This window comes from Suncus etruscus, chromosome 9 (assembly GCF_024139225.1).
Source record: "Suncus etruscus isolate mSunEtr1 chromosome 9, mSunEtr1.pri.cur, whole genome shotgun sequence".
NCBI classification, from domain to species: Eukaryota; Metazoa; Chordata; class Mammalia; order Eulipotyphla; family Soricidae; genus Suncus; species Suncus etruscus.
Window position 1 is genome coordinate 60,159,156 of NC_064856.1, and position 19,502 is coordinate 60,178,657.

Below are 19,502 nucleotides of genomic sequence, written 5' to 3' on the forward strand. Positions count from 1 at the left end.
CCCATGGCTACATTTTAAATATAAAACATCAAGACAATACACACATATATACATGTAAAATGTAAAAACTTCCAGCAGCGTCCCTTTCCCATTTACTCTCCAGAGTCTTAGCTATTTGTATAAAATAATTTTGTATTATTACTTAATAAAATATTTATGATTACAAAAAATTATATTTTAAATAAATTTTATCTATACAGACTCCAAATATATGCATGTGTATCTATAGCTCTCCAGGACTTTTTTTTTTAAAAAGGAAATAGTGGGCCAGAGAGATAGTACAACTGTAGGGCATTTGTCTTGCATGTGGCCAACCCGGGACAGATCGGATTCGATCCTCAGCATCCCATTTGGTACCCCGAGCCTGTCAGGAGCAATTTCTGACTGTAAAGCCAGGAGTGACCTCTGAGAACCACCAAGTGTGGCCCTAAAACAAAACAAAACAAGAAACCAAAAAGGAAATAGTGTTCTTAAAAGATATGAGCTAGGGGTCAGAGAGATAGCATGAAAGTAAGGCGTTTGCCTTTCATGCAGAAGGACGGTGCAGAAGGACGGTGGTTCGAATCCCTTGTGCCTGCCAGGGGGATTTCTGAGCATAGAGCCAGGAGTAACCCCTACTGGGTGTGACCCAAAAACCAAAAAAAAAAAAGAAAAAAAAGATTTAAAATAATCAGATTTGAAGAACAATCTTTATTTTTATAGAACAGCCAATAACTGTAGATACTACTCCCTGTTCAGAAAAGACAGCATTTTGATTCTCTAAGTTCCAGATGGCCAAGTCTGTATTTATCATCTGATATAGTTAAAGCTTAGGGAGCAGGTTCATGTATCCTACCCTAAACTGTTTTCAGCAACTATAAATTAGTGTATTACATGGTTTCTGATTGTCCAGTGATTTTGTTTGATTGGTTAGGAGTTAAAAGAGAAGTTAAATAGAATAGTGGAAAGAGCTTCAGACCTAGGATTGAATATGCATTAATATTTGAATGGGGTCGGTGAGGTGGTGCTAGAGGTAAGATGTCTGCCTTGTAAGCGCTAGCCAAGGAAGGACCTCGGTTCAATCCCCCGGCGTCCTATATGGTCCCCCCAAGCCTGGGGCAATTTCTGAGTGCTTAGCCAGGAGTAACCCCTGAGCATCAAATGGGTGTGGCCCAAAAAACCAAACAAAAAAAAATTGGGTAATCATTTTAACACTCTAAAGTGTCCAACCCTGAGCAAGGGCCTTGCAAATAGTATGTACTTAGTTGTACTAGCTGAAATAAATAAACTAAAAAAGAACCTTTAAGATCTGATTTAAACATCAATGATAGGGGGCCAGAGAGATAGCACAGATGCAGGGCATTTGTTTTGCGCATGACGGACCCAGGTTTGATCCCTAGCATACCGTATGGTCATTGGAGCCTGCCAGTTGTAATATCTCAGTTAAGAGCCAGAAATAATCCTTGAGTACTGCCAGGCATGAACCCAAAAAAGAATCTCAAGAAACAAACAAAAAAAAGACAATGATATGACTGGGATATGGTTCGAGTGGTGATGTATATACCCAGCATATGTGAGACTCTGAATTTGTTGATAACACCCAATCACTAGTAGGCTCAAGGATCAGAACCCAGGCCTTAGCTATGAGGCCTCACCTAAATGAAAAATGAGGCCTGCACCACATGATACAGCCCTCTGAGTACCACTGGGATGATCCCTATGAAATTTTGTTTAAAAAATAAATTCAGGGGGCTGGAGAGATAGCATGGAGGTAAGGCATTTTGCCTTTCATGCAGGAGGTCATCGGTTCGAATCCCAGCGCCCCATATGGTCCCCTGTGCCTGCCAGGAGCAATTTCTGAGCCTGGAGCCAGAAATAACCCCTGAGCACTGCCGGGTGTGACCCAAAAAACCACAAAAAAAAAAAAAAAAAAAAAAAAAAAAATAAATAAATAAATAAATAAATAAATAAATTCACAATGAAAAGGCTAAGTTCTGGGCTGGGGATGCCATTCTAAGACAGTTACCTTAAATGAATGAGTTCTGGGTTTGATTCCTGCACTTGGGTTAAAAATAATTTTTTTAAAGGCAATTTATTCTAAAAGGTATGCTCTTTAAGAAGACAAATGCATAATTTATACACATTCTTTTGAAATCTACTTAAGTATTTTGACTTATTAAAAATATTAGTGAGGGGGGCCTGAGCATAGTGTTTGACTTGCATGTGGTTGATCCCCCAAGCCCTGCCAAGAGTAATTACTCCCAAATGCAGAGCCAGGAGTAACCCATGAGCACCACCAGGTATGGGCCCCTAACAAATACATACATATCAACATATTTATGTATATACATATCAATGAAACCACATTTCTCAGTGATAACATATTTTCCATATTTCTTTGGCAAAATAGCAAAATGGCAACATTTTTCTGGCAAAATATATTCAGTGAAGAGTATATGTACTTATTAACTAGCTAAACTGGGTGATGTACACAAACTGAGTAACCCTTGACACTTAGAAGTCTATCTCTGGATAGTTAAGTGGCACTTCCATAATATACCTCTTAATTCTTTCCAAGAGTCAATCTGTGTGTTCATAATACAAATTAATTTTAATTTCTTACTGTTTCTTCTGTTGTTAAAATAAATAGATAATATATAACTATATATTGGGGGGGCCTCCAAGCAGTGCTCAGAGCTCAGTAATTCTCAATCACCAGGGCCAGAGTAAGTCCAAGAATGCAGTGCTGTTCAGGGGGCCACAGGTGGTGGTGGTTAGCATGCTAGGTGGCATTGAGGATCTTGCCAGCATTGTACATGCATATTCTATTTTCCTAGACCCTCATTAATGGTCATTTAAATCACCAATTAGAATATTATAACAGGTAATCAATATTTGTTAAATGCTTTTGAAAAGACTTAGCAATTAACATTTTAGGCTTCTTCATATACAGTCATGAAAATATATAGGGCATACATTAGTGAAAAGAAAGCAAATATAATAAACCTTACACATCATTAAGTTCAGCAACTCTCCCAAGAAATTCTTCATAAGTCAAGGTGCCACTCTCTCGAACCAATATAACATGTTTTGCTACTTTTTCAGGTAATTTGTTAAGAACCAACGGTGTCTGATCCGAAATTTGCTGTCCCATGATGAAACGGTGGCTTTTGAATTCCAGAAAGTTTTGTTTCATATAGTTTCTGTAAAACATATGTAAAAAGTTATTTTTATATATAATGTAAAAACAACAGATGCTAATCTCACCACAAAAAAAAAATAAAGGTATGAGCTCCTTTAAGTGAAAGTTCAGGAGACTTACATAAATCTAAAGTAGAATTTAAAAGGTCAAATTTTCAAATAAGTATGCCTATCTGTAGAGATCGCATAACTGAGAAAAAAAGAATTCATGTATTGTTACTCAGTGATAAATCATGAATTTCTATTATCACACCAAGATAAATATAAAACTGACTTATCTAAAATTAAACATTCAGTAAGCAATTGAAATTTGGATTAATATTTTACTGATTCAAGTGCTCACATTCTTTTTTTTTTATTGTGACTGAAGTTCATTTACATAGAATTATTTACGATACATAGTGACAATAAATGAAGGGCATTCCCACCACCAATGTTATCCTCCCTCCACTCGTTCCCAGCATGTCTCCCACATCTCACTCCTTTATCCCCCAGAATCCTACTGCAAATGCTCGCTGCCTTACATCTTGTTATAGGTTGGGTATCTATTCTGTTTGGTGTTCCACTCTGGTCATTTTTTTAATTTATACTACATGTTCATATGACTGGTCCTGGTATCATTTTTCTCCCCTCAATTTATGAGGCTGAATGATTCAAATTATGCTATTCTGTTGGAGGTTAAAAGGTTAAGGAAAAGAGGAGAAAGAATTTGGAATCAACTACTAAAAAAAAAATCACCTAATAATATCCACAAAAGTGGAAAAGAAAGAAAAAAGTAGAAGAAAAAGGAGAAGAAAGATAATATCAAAAAAACAAACAAAAAAATAAGATAAAACAACACCAGAAAAGGTGCTGCAGTGGCAGGGTTTGTGTTGCCCCGCCTTTTTTTTTTTTTTTTTGTATAGGCACAGCTAGTGTTGGGGAAGAAAGGAAATTCCCATGGCCTAAGAGATTCAGGGTTTCTCCATTCTTGAAACATATTGTCATGGGAACAACCACTGTCTCCATACCTTCTCATTGCCATATCCCAGGTTTTTTTGTTTGTTTGTTTTGTTGTTGTTTTTTGTTTTTGTGGTATCAGGAACCTTTCTTCTCTGTTGTAGAGAAAATAAGGCCACTATAGCAAGCAATCTTGGTATTTGCGCAGGTCCTAGGACAGGGCCTAGGATAGAGTCTTTAAGGTTCTAGAGGTATTGTTCCACCATTGTTGGTGTGTTCAGTTTTCTGTATCATGTGCTCCATGTTTTTGCTAGTTTCCTAAGCTGAAGTCTAGAAAATTATGGTTCCAATGGTTCTGCTCAGTCTTTGTTGTCAGAATTGGGCCTCTGTACTAAGAAGTCTTGATTTTTGTGAAAGACCTGGGCTATAGCCTAGGGTAGGGTTTTCCTTAATGGTCTCCAGGTAGGTTCTTTTCAGTCACAGCTGTCAAAGTCAGTTTTCTGTAGTTAGTGCTCATATTTTCCATAGTTCAAAGGACAATACTTCTTCTAATTTCCACTTAGTGTTAGGTGATGTGATAGGACCTCCTGGTCTTAGGTCAAGTTTTCATTTCCTCGCTGTCCTCGTTGTCATATTAACACTGGCACAAGTATATCGCCCAATGCAGCTTAGTTCCTGGTGTTGTTGCATGGGTTTGTTTCAGTTCTACGTCTGGGACTTGGGATTTGAGAATGAACTAACACTGTCCAATCTCGTGGAGACTGAGTTGTATCCACATGACATATGTATAAAAAGTGTGAGTTCTTATCCTAGAAGATAAAATCTTGTGTCTGAGTCCATGATTTCCCCTTATTTACTGTGCCTATACAAAATGTGTGGTGTCCTTTTGTATTGCTGGTGCTATTCCAGGTAAGGATGACAGACCACACGTACAGTATCTGTGGTGTGGTCTGAGCTTTTATCCCAGGCAAGATGTTTCCTTTGTTTTTGACCCAGCAGCACCAAAACTGGTGAGGGTAGAGATAAAATGTATATATAAAAAATAGATTATAAAAATTGATATATATTAAAAAAAAGGAAATTGAGAAAGAAAAAGGGAGAAAAGGTATTTGAAAGAAGAAAGTGATTGGGGAGGCTATCTGTATGTTTAGGAATACATATCTTAAGATACATTTTTACAAAGGTATTAAGTTAACGTAGGCAATATAGGCCTTCCAATTAGGTCTTCTGACATATTCTTGTGGGGAGCGAAAGCCAAGGTACTTTTTCATATCACAGATTTTGGTCTAGAATTTAATATATGATTTGCGGCATTTCAGAGTCCTATAGTGTCCTTGAGCTAGGGGTTTTGCTGCAGCTAAATCCGGTATCATGCAACGATCCACGATTAAGAGGGTGAGAGGGGTAACAAGCTTGAGACAGGAGGCTTATTGGTTGAGATTTCTTGCTGAGACAACAGATGAGGTAGCAAAAGGGTGTCTTTCATTGAGGAGCTGGATGGTGGTCTGTTGGGAAAGAGGTCAGTCTTGGTGCCTAACGAGTTAAAAACTGAGGGTAAACAGGGTTAAATAAGGGGGAGAAAATAAATCCAGGTTGGGATATAGGGGGGGTGTAGAGAGGTCTCTGGGTGTGGAAAGGCAATAGAGAAGGGCTCTATACATTGTATAGATAAAATGTTTAAGGCTAAGGCTCTGTAGTCAGATAGGACAACTGTATAGAAAGTAATGTTTACTTAGATACTGACTTCAGAAATCTATTTGAGTGCTATTCTCCATACATAGTATATTCCATTTCCTTACCTACAAATAGTCAAGAATAAGAATATTTTTGGACTATGTTAAAAAGGGTGTATGTCGCACGGGCGCAAATGCGCCCGCGCTTTTAAAAAAGGTTGAGATAAATCTGCTTTGGCTAGCTGTCTGGGGGTTCTTTGGCTAGCTCTCCAGCCCAATGCTCACCACATGCCAGTGCAAGGGACCAACTCTTGGCATGCAGCTTCTCCAGGCCCAGCTCTGCCTCTGTTGCTTGCGAATGAATGGATGGGGCAGAGTTTTGCTCCACCCATCCCATCCCCCAAGGCCCAGGTTACCAGATCAGGCCATAAAGCCCCTCTGGCGTGGGGGAGTCTGGGCCCCCAGACTGACTAGCAGTCCAGGGGTTCTTTGGCTAGCTCTCCAGCCCAGTGCTCACCACATGCCAGTACAAGGAACCAAACTCCTGGCGTGCAGTTTCTCCAGGCCCAGCTCTGCCTCTGTTGCTTGCGAATGAATCAAGTGCTCATATTCTAACCCCTACTACATATGTTGGATTAATATATGATTATATAAATTAAAAAAGAATGTTTTTACTGAGTATCTTTATACACACAGGCTACATTTAATTTAAATTTTAAATATACTTAAATTTAACACATTTCTAAATTTAAAAAAGACAACTAAAAATGTTAAGGTAATTTAATCACCTCACACTTTCTGCTTAAAAACTTTTGTTTTTTAATTAACTCCTATGGTTGCTTTTTGGCAAACTTTTGCTTTGTAACTAACTCCTGTTTTCAATTTATAATTCATGTAACTGGTTTCTGTATGTGAAGCTAATATTTTAGTTAAAATTCTAGACCACTACTTTAAGAAGTTATTTTAAAAGGAGATCAGTAGGTTAATTGATCAGTTAAGAGATCAGTAGTTAATCGACTAAAATTTTTAATTACAAGCACTTATTTAATAACTACTTATTCTAAGGTAGGGGAAGGGAACCTCACTCCTGTAAAGGGCCATTTGAATATTTTTAATATTGTTTTCCAGTCAGACAATACAAGTATTTGGGCCACAGACCTCCAGCGAGATACATACATGTCTGTTTAATCATGTTACAGGGCCAGATCACATGATGTGATGGGGCTTTGTAAATCCCCATTCTAAATTTTTGAAAGATAATTCTGTGTATGGTGGTGAGAAAACATCCAAATTTAAATTTGAATAATATTTTTTAAAATAATGACCTGCCAGAATATCAAATAAAACACAAAGATAAACTTTGAGTACTTACTTTGTGGTAATGTATGCCATAATTGAATGATAAAATCTTATTATTCACTACTACTGTTACTGCTACTGCCACTATTAATACAACTATTAGTATTCGTTGGTTAGTTCCACTGTGTCACAGCCTTCTAAGTATTTACTAAAATATTCATGAATATTCACCCATTTAAATATCATGTAAACATTTTATAAAGAAACAATAGCTGAGACAGAGGAGGTTGGAGTAACAGTCACAGATCTAATACCGAGTTTTTAAAAAATGAACTTGAAAAAGAAAAATGCATTACAATTATAATGTATCTGTAATCCATTTTAGGGGCTGGAGAGATAGTAAAGTGGGTAAATAAAGTGGGTACGGTGCTTGCCTTGCACGCAGCAGATCCCATGTAGTTCCTAAGCACCGCCAGGAGTAATTCCTGAGTACAGAACCATTAACATGCCCTGAGAATTGTCAGGCGTGTGGCCCCAAAACAACAAAAATTCCATTTTATTTACCCTTCAAAGACTGTATTATCTTAGCCAAACATATACTCAATCATATAAAGCAGGTGAAATGCCTATAATTTTATAGGAAAATTTTAAGCTATAACTTGTGGGTTGGAAAGGATAATGGGAAGTGTGCCTGCCTTGCATGCAGTTGACTCAGGTGAAATCCCTGGCACCCCATAGGGTCCCCTGCACCAGGAGTAAGCCTGAGCACATCTGGGTGTAGCCCAAAATAAAAAACAAATTAAAAAATTAAGCGATGGCTTCTTGATCCCTGTGAAAGACTGCTGAGGAAGACCCCAGTGAACTTAATCCCATCAAGGTTCTCTAGCCAGATAGGAGGTCCCAGCCCACAAGGTGAGTACCATCTCCTGCCTGGTGCCTTTAAAAGCCTCTGCATCCTTCCATTTTTGGCTTCCTGATCCCTGTTGGAAGACTGCTGAGAAAGACCCCATTGAACTTAATCCCATTAAGGTTCACCAGCCAGGAAACAGAGGAGCATGGCCATTCCTCTGCAGCCACGCACATCTCCTAGCCCATGAATTCCACCATGATGCACAGTAAAAGCTCAATTGGGAAACAAGACAGGACAAGAGCATGCATAGAGAATGAAGATGGCAGCTCTGATGACCCAGAAAGTACCAACTACGTAGTCAACCTCTCAGACAAGGAGTTTAGAGTAGTAATATGGAGGATATGGAGGATGCTCATAGAACTCAAAGAAAAATAGATCAAGCTGAAGAGAGCACAATCAGAAAACTCCAAACTTAAATAACGAGACTGAAAAACTCAGTAGATAAAAAACTCTCAAAAAGAGTAACAGCAGCTGAGAACAGAATCAACGAGTTGGAAGATGAGATGTAGAACAACTCCACACAGCAGAAGAGACTGGAAAGAATCTTAAAGGAAAACGTGAGACAATGGAAAAAATACTAAAAGAATGTGAACAGATGAAGATAGACGTCCTTGACAAATTCAACAGAAACAACGTAAAAATAATTGGAGTTCCAGAGACCCAGGAAGAAAATCCCCAGGAAGAATCAGTAATCAAGGACATCATTACAGAGAAACTCCCAGAATTTAAGATAGCATACAACCAAATCCTGCATGCCCAAAGAGTACCAGCTAAAAGAGACCTGAAGAAAAGCACTCCAAAACACATCCTAGTCACAGTTACAAATCCCACAGATAGAGATGGAATACTGAAAACAGCAAGATCAAAAGGGGAAATTCATAGGAGAATCATTAAAATTTACAGCAGACCTGCCACAAGAAACCCTCAAGGCTCGAAGACAGTGGTAAGATACAGTGACAAAACTCAACAAAAAGAATGCTTTGCCTAGATACTGCACCGAGCCAGACTCATTTTCAGGTTTGAAGGAAGTAAACATAGCTTCAAGGATAAACAGCAGTTCAGAAACTTTACAGATTCAAAACCAGCCTTAAAAGAAAAACTGAAAGATCTACTTTAAGACAAGACAGACCAAGAGATATCACAAACTTCTATACAAAGATGGCACTAAATCTCATGACAATTATCTCTCTCAACATCAATGGACTAAATGCACCAGTTAAGAGACACAGAGCAGCAAAAATGAATCAAAAGCTGAAGCCAACATTCAGTTGCCTACAAGAAAATAGACAGAACAAACATAGACTCAAAATAAAAGGCTAGAGGAAAATCATCCAAGCAAACAACTTCCTTATAAAATCTAGCGTGGCCATATTAATATCAGATGACACAAACTTTAGACTCAGAAAAGTTATAAGGGACAAAAATGGTCATTTTGTACTAATCAAAGCATATGTACAACAGGAAGAAATCAATCTACTAAACATAAATACACCTAATGAGGGACCAGCAAAATATTTAATACAATTGATGATAGATCTGAAAGAAGACATCAATAGCAACACAATAATATTGGGAGACCTCAACACTGCCCTGTCACCCCTTGATAGGTCAACCAGGCTGAAACCCAACAAGAATATACTAGCTCTGAAAAGAGAAATGGAAGAAAGGGACACGTGTGTGTGTGTGTGTGTGTGTGTGTGTGTGTGTGTGTGTGTGTGTGTGTGTAGGCACTCGATCCCCAGAAAACTGGATAGACATTCTTCTCCAATGCACATGGGTCATTTTCCAGGATAGACCACATGCTGGCCCATAAAACATATTTCCATAAAATCAAAAGGATAGAAATTGTACAAACTACCTTCTCAGATCACAAGACACTAAAATTAGAAGTGAACTACAAAGGGTCACAGAAGAAAAACTTTAACACCTGAAAATTAAACAGCATACTGTCAAACAACCAGTGGTTCAGAGATGAAATCAAAAAGGAAATCGAAACATTTCTAGAAACAAATTACAGTGAAGACACAAACTATCAGAATTTATGGGACACAACAAAAGCTGTGCTAAGAGGAAAATGTATAGTTTTGCAAGCACATATCAGAAAGGAAGAAGGGGCCTACATAAATAGTTTAATAACACAGCTTTTAAAATTAGAAAATTATCAACAAAAGTAACCCAAAATAGGTAGGCAGAAGGAAATAACAAAGCTTAGAGCAGAAATCAATAAAATGGAAATGATAAAAACAATTCAAAAGATCAACGAAAGCAAAAGTTGATTCTTTGAAAAAATAAATAAAACTGGTGGGAATGTCCCTCACTCATTGTCACTATGTGCCTTAAATATTACTGTGCAAGATTTATAATTCACTTTGATCACAATGAAAATTTATTAAAAAATAAGATTGATAAACCACTAGCACACTTACAAATAAACAGAGAGAGAAAATTAATAAAGTGGATTTGAAATTAAAAGGGTGAGATCACTACAGATACAGCAGAAATTCAAAAGGTAATCAGAGACTACTTTGAGAAGCTCTATGCCACAAAACCTGAAAGCCTGGAAGAAATGGATACATTCTTGGACTCCTACAATCTTCCATGGTTAAAGCAGGATGATCTAGCATATCCAAATAGGCCCATCACTACTGAGGAAATTAAAAAAATAATCAAAAATCTTCCCAAAAACAAAAGCCCAGACCCAGATGGATTCACTAATGAATTCTTTCAGACCTTTCTAGAATCCTTTTCCCAATCCTTTCCCAATCCTTTTCAGGCTCTTTCGTGAAACTGAAAAATCAGGAACACTCCCAAATAGTTTTTATGAAGCTAGCATCAACCTGATACCAAAACCAGACAGAGATGTTGCAAGAAAAGAAAACTACAGACCAATATCCCTGATGAACACAGATGCAAAGATCCTCCACAAGAATATGGGAAATATGATCCAATGCCTCATCAAGGAGGTCATACACCACGACCAAGTAGGATTCATTCCAGGAATGCAAGGATGGTTTAACATACATAATAACATACATAATCAATCAACATAATACATCAAGTCAACAAAAAGAAAAATAAAGACCATATGGTCATATCAATAGATGCAAAGAAAGCATTTGATAGATTTCAATATCCATTGTTGATGAAAAAAACTCTCATCAAGAAGGAAATGAAAGGAACTTTTCTCAATATAGTCAAAGTCATCAACCACAAACCAATGGCAAATGTTATTCTCATTGGTGAAAAATTAAAAGCCTTTCTTCTAAAATCTGGTACACGACAAGGATGCCCTCTCTCACCACTCCTAATCAATATAGTGCTGGAAGTTCTTGCCATAGCAATTAGGCAAGAAAAAGATATCAAGGGCATCCAGATAGAAAAGGAAGAAGTCGACCTCTCACTGTTTGCAAATTACATTCTATATTTAGAAAATCCTAAAGACTCTACCAAAAAATCTTCTAGAAACAATAGATTCATATAGCAAAGTGGCAGGCTACAAAATTAACACGCAAAAATCAATGGACTTATTATACACCAACAATGATAAAGAAATGGACATTAAAAAAACAACCTCATTTACATTAGCATCAGAGCAACTCAAATATTTTCGTGTCAACTTAAAAATGTGAAGGACCTATACAAAGAAAACTACAAAACCCTGCTTCAAGAAATAAAAGAGGACACACGGAAATGGAGACACATACCCTGATCATGGATTGGCAGGATTAACATCATTAAAATGGCAATACTTCCGAAAGCATTGTACAGATTTAATGCAATCCCTCTAAGAATACCCATGACATTCTTCAAAGAAGTAGATCGAACACTCCTGAAATTCATTTGGAACAATAAACACCCACGAATAGCTAGAGAAACCCTTGGGAAAAGGAGTATGGGAGACATCACTTCCCCAACTTTAAATTGTATTACAAAGCTATAGTCATTAAAACAGCCTGGTACTGGAATAAAGTTAGACCCTTAGATCAGTGGATAGACTTGAGTATTCAGAGAATGAGCCCCAGATATACAATCAATTAATCTTCAATAAAGGGGCAAGAAATGCAAAATGGAGCAAGAAAAGCTTCTTCAATAAGTGATGTTGGAGCAACTGGTCAACCGCTTGCAAAAAAGTGAACTCAGACTTCCAACTAACACCATGCATAAAGGTCAAAACCAAATGAATTGAAGACCTGGATATCAGACCTGAAACAATAAGGTATACTGAACAACACATAGGTAAAACAATCCATGATATTGAGACTAAAGGCATCTTCAAGGAGTTAACAGCACTCTCCATACAAGTGAAAACAGAGATAAACAGATGGGAATATATTAAGCTGAGAAGCTTCTGCACCTCCAAGGAAATAGTATCTAGGATACAAAAGCCACCCACAGAATGGGAGAAACTATTCACCCAATACCCATCAGAGAAGGGTCTAATATCTAAGATATACAAGTTACTGACAGAACTTAACCAGATAAAAACATCTAAACCCCATCAAAAAATGGGGAGAAGAAATGAACAATTTCTCAAAGAAGAAATACAAATGGCCAAAAGGCATATGAAAAAATGTTCCACATCACTAATTATCAGGGAAATGCAAATCAAAACAACAATGAGATACCATCTCACGTCACAGAGATTGGCACATATCACAAAGAACAAGAACAATAAGTAATGGCGGGGATGTGGGGAGAAAGGAACTTTCATTCACTGCTGGTGGGAATGCCGTCTAGTCCAACCTTTATGGAAATCAATATGGAGATTCCTCAAAAAACTGGAAATTGAGCTCCCATATGATCCAGCTATACCAATCCTAGGGATATACCATAGGAACACAAAAATGCAATACAAAAATTCCTTCCTCACACCTATATTCATTGCAGCATTATTTACAACAGTTTTAGACTCCGGAGACAACCATGGTACCCTTCAACAGATGAATGGCTAAAGAAACTGTGGTACATATATACATTGGAATATTATACAGCCATCAAGAAAGATGAAGTCATGAAATTTTCCTATACATGGACATGGGATCTATTATGCTGAGTGAAATAAGTCAGAGGGAGAGAGACATAGAATAGTCTCACTTATCTATGGGTTTTAAGAAAAATAAAAGATATTATTGTAATAATGCGCAGAAATGTGAGCCTGAAGTACCAGATCATGGTATGAAGCTCACTTCAAGGAGGGGTGAGTGTAGCTAGAACACTAACAACTACCAAGACAATGTTAATGAATAAAAGAAGTAGAATGCCTCTCTTGAATACAGGCAGGGGTTGTGGGTGGTGGGAAATGGGGTGCATTGGTGGTGGGAACGCTGCACTGGTGAAGGGTGATATTCTTTTTGTGACTGAAATCGAACTATAGTCATGTTTGTAATCACAGTGTTTAAATAAAAATATTTAAAAAATAAAAAATTAAGCAATAACTCTAAAACATAAAACAAATTTAAGGTATAAAATCAATTATAACATGATTTTTCAGTAATCATAAATGTATAAACTTTGGGGGGTATTAAAATATAATGTATTATATTTGAGTTTACTCTTCAATTCTGGCTAGTTAGGGAGATTCTGATGACCAGGCTTCCTGTTTGTCAGAATAAATCATAGAAATAAGAGAGACATTTTACCATTTCATTACTGGTAAATGAAGTAAAGATAGCAGAAAGTGGAAGTATATAAGGACATAAAAAAGGGAAGGACATAAGAGTTTATACATTCTTTGCTCACATCGCTTTCCCCAAATCCTTACATGCTCATGAAGCTCAATGAACCTCACCCAATGTTTTTTTTTTCCAGAACAATGGATCAAAGACCAAATCTTATTATAATAGTATCACCAATAGTGAAATACATGGTTCTTACTTGACATGCTGGGCATCTGATTTAGCAGTAGAAATGTAACTATGATGCATATATATATAATTACTAAATGAAGGGTGCCAAGTACAGGATGCTATGGAAGCTTCTTAAAAAGAAAATTAACCTAGTCTTAGCTTACTAGGGAGTACCAAGATATATAAACCAACTCTGACAGGGTTGAAAGTAAATATTGACAGTAAAATAGTAGTGGTAGATTTTAACAACTATTGACAGTGGGTAGAACAGAGAATCAATGAGTAAACAGAAGCATTAAAGGAAGAAATGGAAATACTGGGCTTAATAGATATTTATGGGGCTCTCCATTCTCAAAAAGCTGAGTATATGTTAATCTCCAGTGAAAGAGGGCCATTGTTTTAGACCTCATGTTCTGGGTCACAGGACTAGTCTACACAAAATCAAGAAAATAGAAATTATATCAAGTCTCTTCTTGGAACACAATACTACCAAGGGGAAAATAAATTACAAATAAAAAAAAAAAAACAAGAAAAACTCAGATACTTGGAAGTTCAACAACACAGGAGGGAAATAAAAGGAGAAATTAAGATTCCTAGATACAATGAGGATGAAGACAAGAGGCACCAAAACCCTATGAACACTAAAAGCTGTATTTAAAAGATGGAAGTTTGTAGCAATACAAGCATTCATTAGAATAAAAACACAGGTGGAAATAAACAACCTAACAGATCTCAGAAACTAGAAAAAGTAAACCACCACCCTCCCCTCCCTTCAGCACCATCAGGTGTAGTCCTGGAGGCCCTGAAAATCATCAAGCTGGGCAACCTACTGCCAGACCTGGCTTCTATGCCAGAACATCACTAAGAGTGTTCCCTACATGCTCCCTGTCCCCAAGTACTGCTGGGTGTGTCCCTATTAAAAAAATTTTTTTTAAACTACGTTGACTCTCAGTTTTGTTTTGTATTTTCTTTTTTGGTGCTGAGAACTAAACCCAGGGCTTCATACATTCAAGGCAAGTGCTCCATCACTAAGCTACCTCCCTAGACTTAATTTTAACTTTCACATTTTTCCCACCATCCATAATTATTCAGAAGTGGAAAAGGTTCTCTTGTAAGAAAACTTATTTTCATTAGGAGCATGGAAGTATCTAAATAAAGATTAGAAGCGCATCTAATAAGTGCTTTAGGGAAGATTTTTTGCTTGGGTTGGAAGTGGAATAAATAGGTGATCTCAAACACCATTCTACTCCCACGGGGAAATATAAATGAGTTATAAGACCAAAAAAAAAAAAAAAATCACTCTGAGAAAGTTACCATTAAGCTCCCCAGGTTTCCTTATCCAGTCTAATCAAATTGCAACAGAAATTTTAATAATTTAACTAAAACCTTCAAAGTACATTTATATTATTTAACAAAGAAAAACTTTCAAAAATATTAATATTGGCAATAAAAATGATAAATAAAAAATGTCAGTCTGTGTCCAACAAGTAGTATTTAAAACAAGCTCTTATTCACTTATTTGTTGAGTTAAAAAAAAGAGCTCCTTCATTTCTGCAGATTTGATATGCTATCCTTTCTTTGAGTGATAAGGTTTAAAACAGCATATCAACTGATTACCCTATAAATGCGCTTGGCATCTGGGAAACCTGACCACTAACATCTCTGATTAAAAGGTGATGCTAACTAGATTAAACTAGAAAAAGGGTCTGGATCAGTACTTCTCAAGATTATTGAAACTTAATCACTTCAATTAATGATTAATTTTAACATTAGTTCAAATTAATGCTATTTCTATATCTTACAATACATACTATTATATGTATATAATAAAGGACTCTGATTTTTAAAAATTAATATCTTTATTTAAACACCTTGATTACAAACATGATTCTCTGATTTTTAATGCAATATAACGATCACAAGAATTGGTGTATGTTCACAGAAAAGATCTGCTGAAACCACACCTTGATTACAAACATGATTCTCTGATTTTTAATGCAATATAACGATCACAAGAATTGGTGTATGTTCACAGAAAAGATCTGCTGAAACCACACCTTGATTACAAACATGATTCTCTGATTTTTAATGCAATATAACGATCACAAGAATTGGTGTATGTTCACAGAAAAGATCTGCTGAAACCACCCTCTGTCCAAAGTTTCCTCTGTGTCCCTTCTTGGTGGCTGCATCAATTTAAAGTTCAGTCTTCAAAGTTCTGTCATCATCATCATCATCATCATCATCATCATCATCATCATCATCTTTTATCTATTGTCATCACTTTCTATCATCAGTTAAGTGAACAACCCGAGAAAAGTAACTGAGTTCTCTTTTGGCAGATAAATAGGCACACAGTATATATTTTAGGACTAGTACAGAAAATATTATTATTAATATTTGGTTTCTGGGCCTTACTAGGCAGTGCTCAAGGCTTACTTCTGGCTCTGCACCAAGGAGTCACTCTTAGGGGAGCTGAGGGGCCATGTTGGGTTCAGGGAATCCAACCCAGGAAAATTGAGTCAAGGCAAGCATCCTACTCATTGTATCTCTCCAGCCCACACAGCAAATATTATTGTTTATTATTCACTTGGTGTTCTGTTAACTTACTAGTTTAGCCATCTACCTAGTAAAAAAAAGATAGGAAAATCCAGATAAATAACTCAAAGAGTCAGAGGGCTGGCGTGCACACAGGAGCCCCAGGTTTGATCTCCTGGCACCACATGATCCCCTGAAGATCTGGAAGAGGTCCCTAAGTACTGCCAGACATGCCCTTTAAAATAAATGAAAACATAGGAAAATTAAAAAATCACATTCATGATCTTTTTTCTATAGAATCATTAGCTCAAATATTAGGATCTATCATTAAGTTGGTATTTACCATAAAATATATATTATTACTATATAATTGGTAAATACTATTTGATAGTAGCAAAACACATTCCTCTATCTAAATAATAAAATAACAGTGATATTGCCTAGGAACAGAATCCACAAAACACTGGTGTAGATTTTGGGGCCGGTGAGATGGTGCTAGAAGTAAGGTATCTGCCTTGCAAGCGCTAGCCAAGGACGGACCTCGGTTTGATCCCCCAGCGTCCCATATGGTCCCAAGCCAGGGGCGATTTCTGAGCGCTTAGCCAGGAGTAACTCCTGAGTATCAAATGGGTGTGGCCCCCTCAAAAAAACAAAAAAACAAAAATCACTGGTGTAGATTTCAACAAAAGAAAAATTCCTGATCAAGATTTCTGAAGAAACCAGCATTTCTCATATTATAATTTAGTCCCTTCTGGCAGGATAATAATGCGTTTTCAAAAATACTCGAAATATTTTCTAAATAAAGAACAACTGTTGTTTTCACTCTTAAGAATATCAAGGATTCCAAAAATGCCACATTCTCTAGTGAGTGGTAACATAGTCATGATTTCTTTTTCTGTCAGAATTACTCTAGCTCAAATATTATTTATAAAAAATCATATTATGAGTAGTTCAATATATGAAAAAACACAAAAATTTCTTACAGAAAACCAGCCCACAAATAAAACTCCTATGAAAATTTAAACCATAGTCCATTCATAAATGGATTAATGCAAAGTTAAAGAGCTTCAAAGTAGAACTAGATAACTAGTTCACAAGTGCTGTGGTATTCTGAAACCTGCTCTCAATCTAATTTTGTATCAATTTACTTACCAAAAAATGTATTTATAATGGAAACAGCCATCAACTATTTTCATTATCAAACAGCTGGTGGCCCTGCCCCAATAAAATAAGAGATTTCAGGCTTGCTATGCCTCTGCCCCCATCCACAGCAGCAAACAGAAAAAAGATTTAAGAACCAGAGCAGTAGAAAGTACAGCAAGTAGGCTAACTTTGCCTTGCACACAGATAGCACAGCCAGTTTGATTTCCACCTATGGTCCCCGAGTCCTGTCAGAGTGATCTCTGAACCTAGAGCCAAGACTAAGTCCTGAGAACAGCCAAGTGTGGCCCCCAACCCAACCCAACCCAACCCAAATAAAACAGACTTAATTGTCGATAGGGGTGGGTATATTGAGTCTGATAGCGCCTTTACGAAAAACATTTCATATAAGAAAAAAAGTACAAAGTAGACTTGTAAGTTTTCTTTCCAGATGGACCTCTCCTACCTTATTGGGGAAGGGAGTTTAAAGTCCCCTTGGACCAAATGCATTTCGGCCACACACAATCATGTTCGAGAGGAAAACATTTCGAAAGAACAACTAGGCAGGATCAGAGGAGTTAGATGGTACTATTTTCCAATTCTCCATTCAGATAGCTCTGTCTTTTCCCAAGAGGGAGACAATATCAGCATAAAGATGAGTCATTGAAATCTTTGATCCGTGGCTTCCCAAGCCCCAGGCAGAAATTCTGAATGGAAGCTCCTTTTACAGCAAAAAAGACAGGTTGGAGGGGGTGAAGAAAAGCTCCCCGCAAAAAGAAAAGAGCTACAAACGACGCACTATCAAGTGTGGTGACAGCTTCCTAAATGCACAAAAGACCAGAGGCTAAGAACCGGGTCAGAAACAGGCGTTCCGAACAACTTCATAAAGGGGGCGGGGTCCACATGTCAAGATCCCATAAGGTCCCCGAGCCTGCCAGGAGCAATTTCTGAGCATAGAGCCAGGAGTGACCCCTGAGCGCTACCGGGTGTGACCCCCCCCCCAAAAAAAAAAAAAAAAAGAAAAAAGAAAAGAAAACATTCTAAGTAAATGCACACACAACTAATAAAAATCCTTCAGGCCTTTTGCTTTTTTCCAGGAAGTCACAATCGTTAGCAGCAAAGGAAACCGTGGAGAGCCGGACCAGTCGAGGCCTGCAGCTCAACTAGGTTGAGCTTTTGAATGCATAACAGGGAGGGACTCAAATTCTGGGGTTCCATGTTGGGAACGTGCTGGGGTTCCCCAGCAACTCCAGGGTTCATCCCCATCCTCCTCCGACCACTTACAAGTAAGTGTTCCTCCAGTGCCCCAACCCCTCTATACCAGCAGCTGCGTTTGCCCTCAATGAGAGGCTGAATTGGTCAAAAACCGGCCTGGGACCCCAAGGACATTAACGGTCTAGTCTCGCAGCACCCTGAAGCCAACCCCCAAACCGGCCCTGCCACCTCCACCCCAGGCTCCTGGCATCCAGCTGGTGCGAAACGTGGGGGCCTCCGGCACCAAGGGCTTCCCCTCAAGAGGGCCGCAGGTGGGGCCTGCCCCCTCAGCCCCCTCAAACAAGCCCAGCTGGCCGCAGGAGGCGGGGCTGAGCTGCTTCCTATTCCCGGCCCCGGGATTCCCATAACGGGCGCAAGGACCGCAGCGCAGAGCTCACCCGGGTTCAAGGCATGGCGCTTCCGGAAGCGAAAGCCCCGCCCCAGCCCTGTGGCTTAGACCCGCAAGCGGCAGCTCTGGGAACCGGAACGGTCGCACCTCAGTGACGTAACGACCACGCCCCCAGCGCGTTGCCCGGAGACGGAGCCCGCCCTCCCTTTGGCGCCAGGCGCGCCCCTGGGCAGCACGGCGAGCGCCTGTTTAGCTAAGGCGCCAACTTTGCATTCAAGTCCCCACGTGTCCCAGCTACATCCAGGCCATCTGGTTTCTTTTTCTTTTTCTTTTTTAAATGATTTTTATTTTGACCAAAGTGGATTACAAATTTT

At 38.2% G+C, this 19,502-nt stretch overlaps 1 protein-coding gene across 1 annotated transcript in view; it reads right to left on the reverse strand.

Moving 5' to 3' along the window:
* RNF141 (ring finger protein 141) overlaps positions 1-19,252 on the reverse strand; it is a 31,712-nt gene extending 12,460 nt beyond the window's left edge. The window contains exons 1-2 of the mRNA XM_049781083.1: positions 19,178-19,252; positions 2,991-3,182 (exon numbers count right to left, since the gene is read on the reverse strand). Coding sequence (XP_049637040.1) covers positions 2,991-3,175 — 185 coding nt within the window. The 5' untranslated portion in view covers positions 3,176-3,182; positions 19,178-19,252. The remainder of the gene's footprint in view (positions 1-2,990; positions 3,183-19,177) is intronic.
* Between the last annotated feature and the right edge of the window lie 250 nt (positions 19,253-19,502).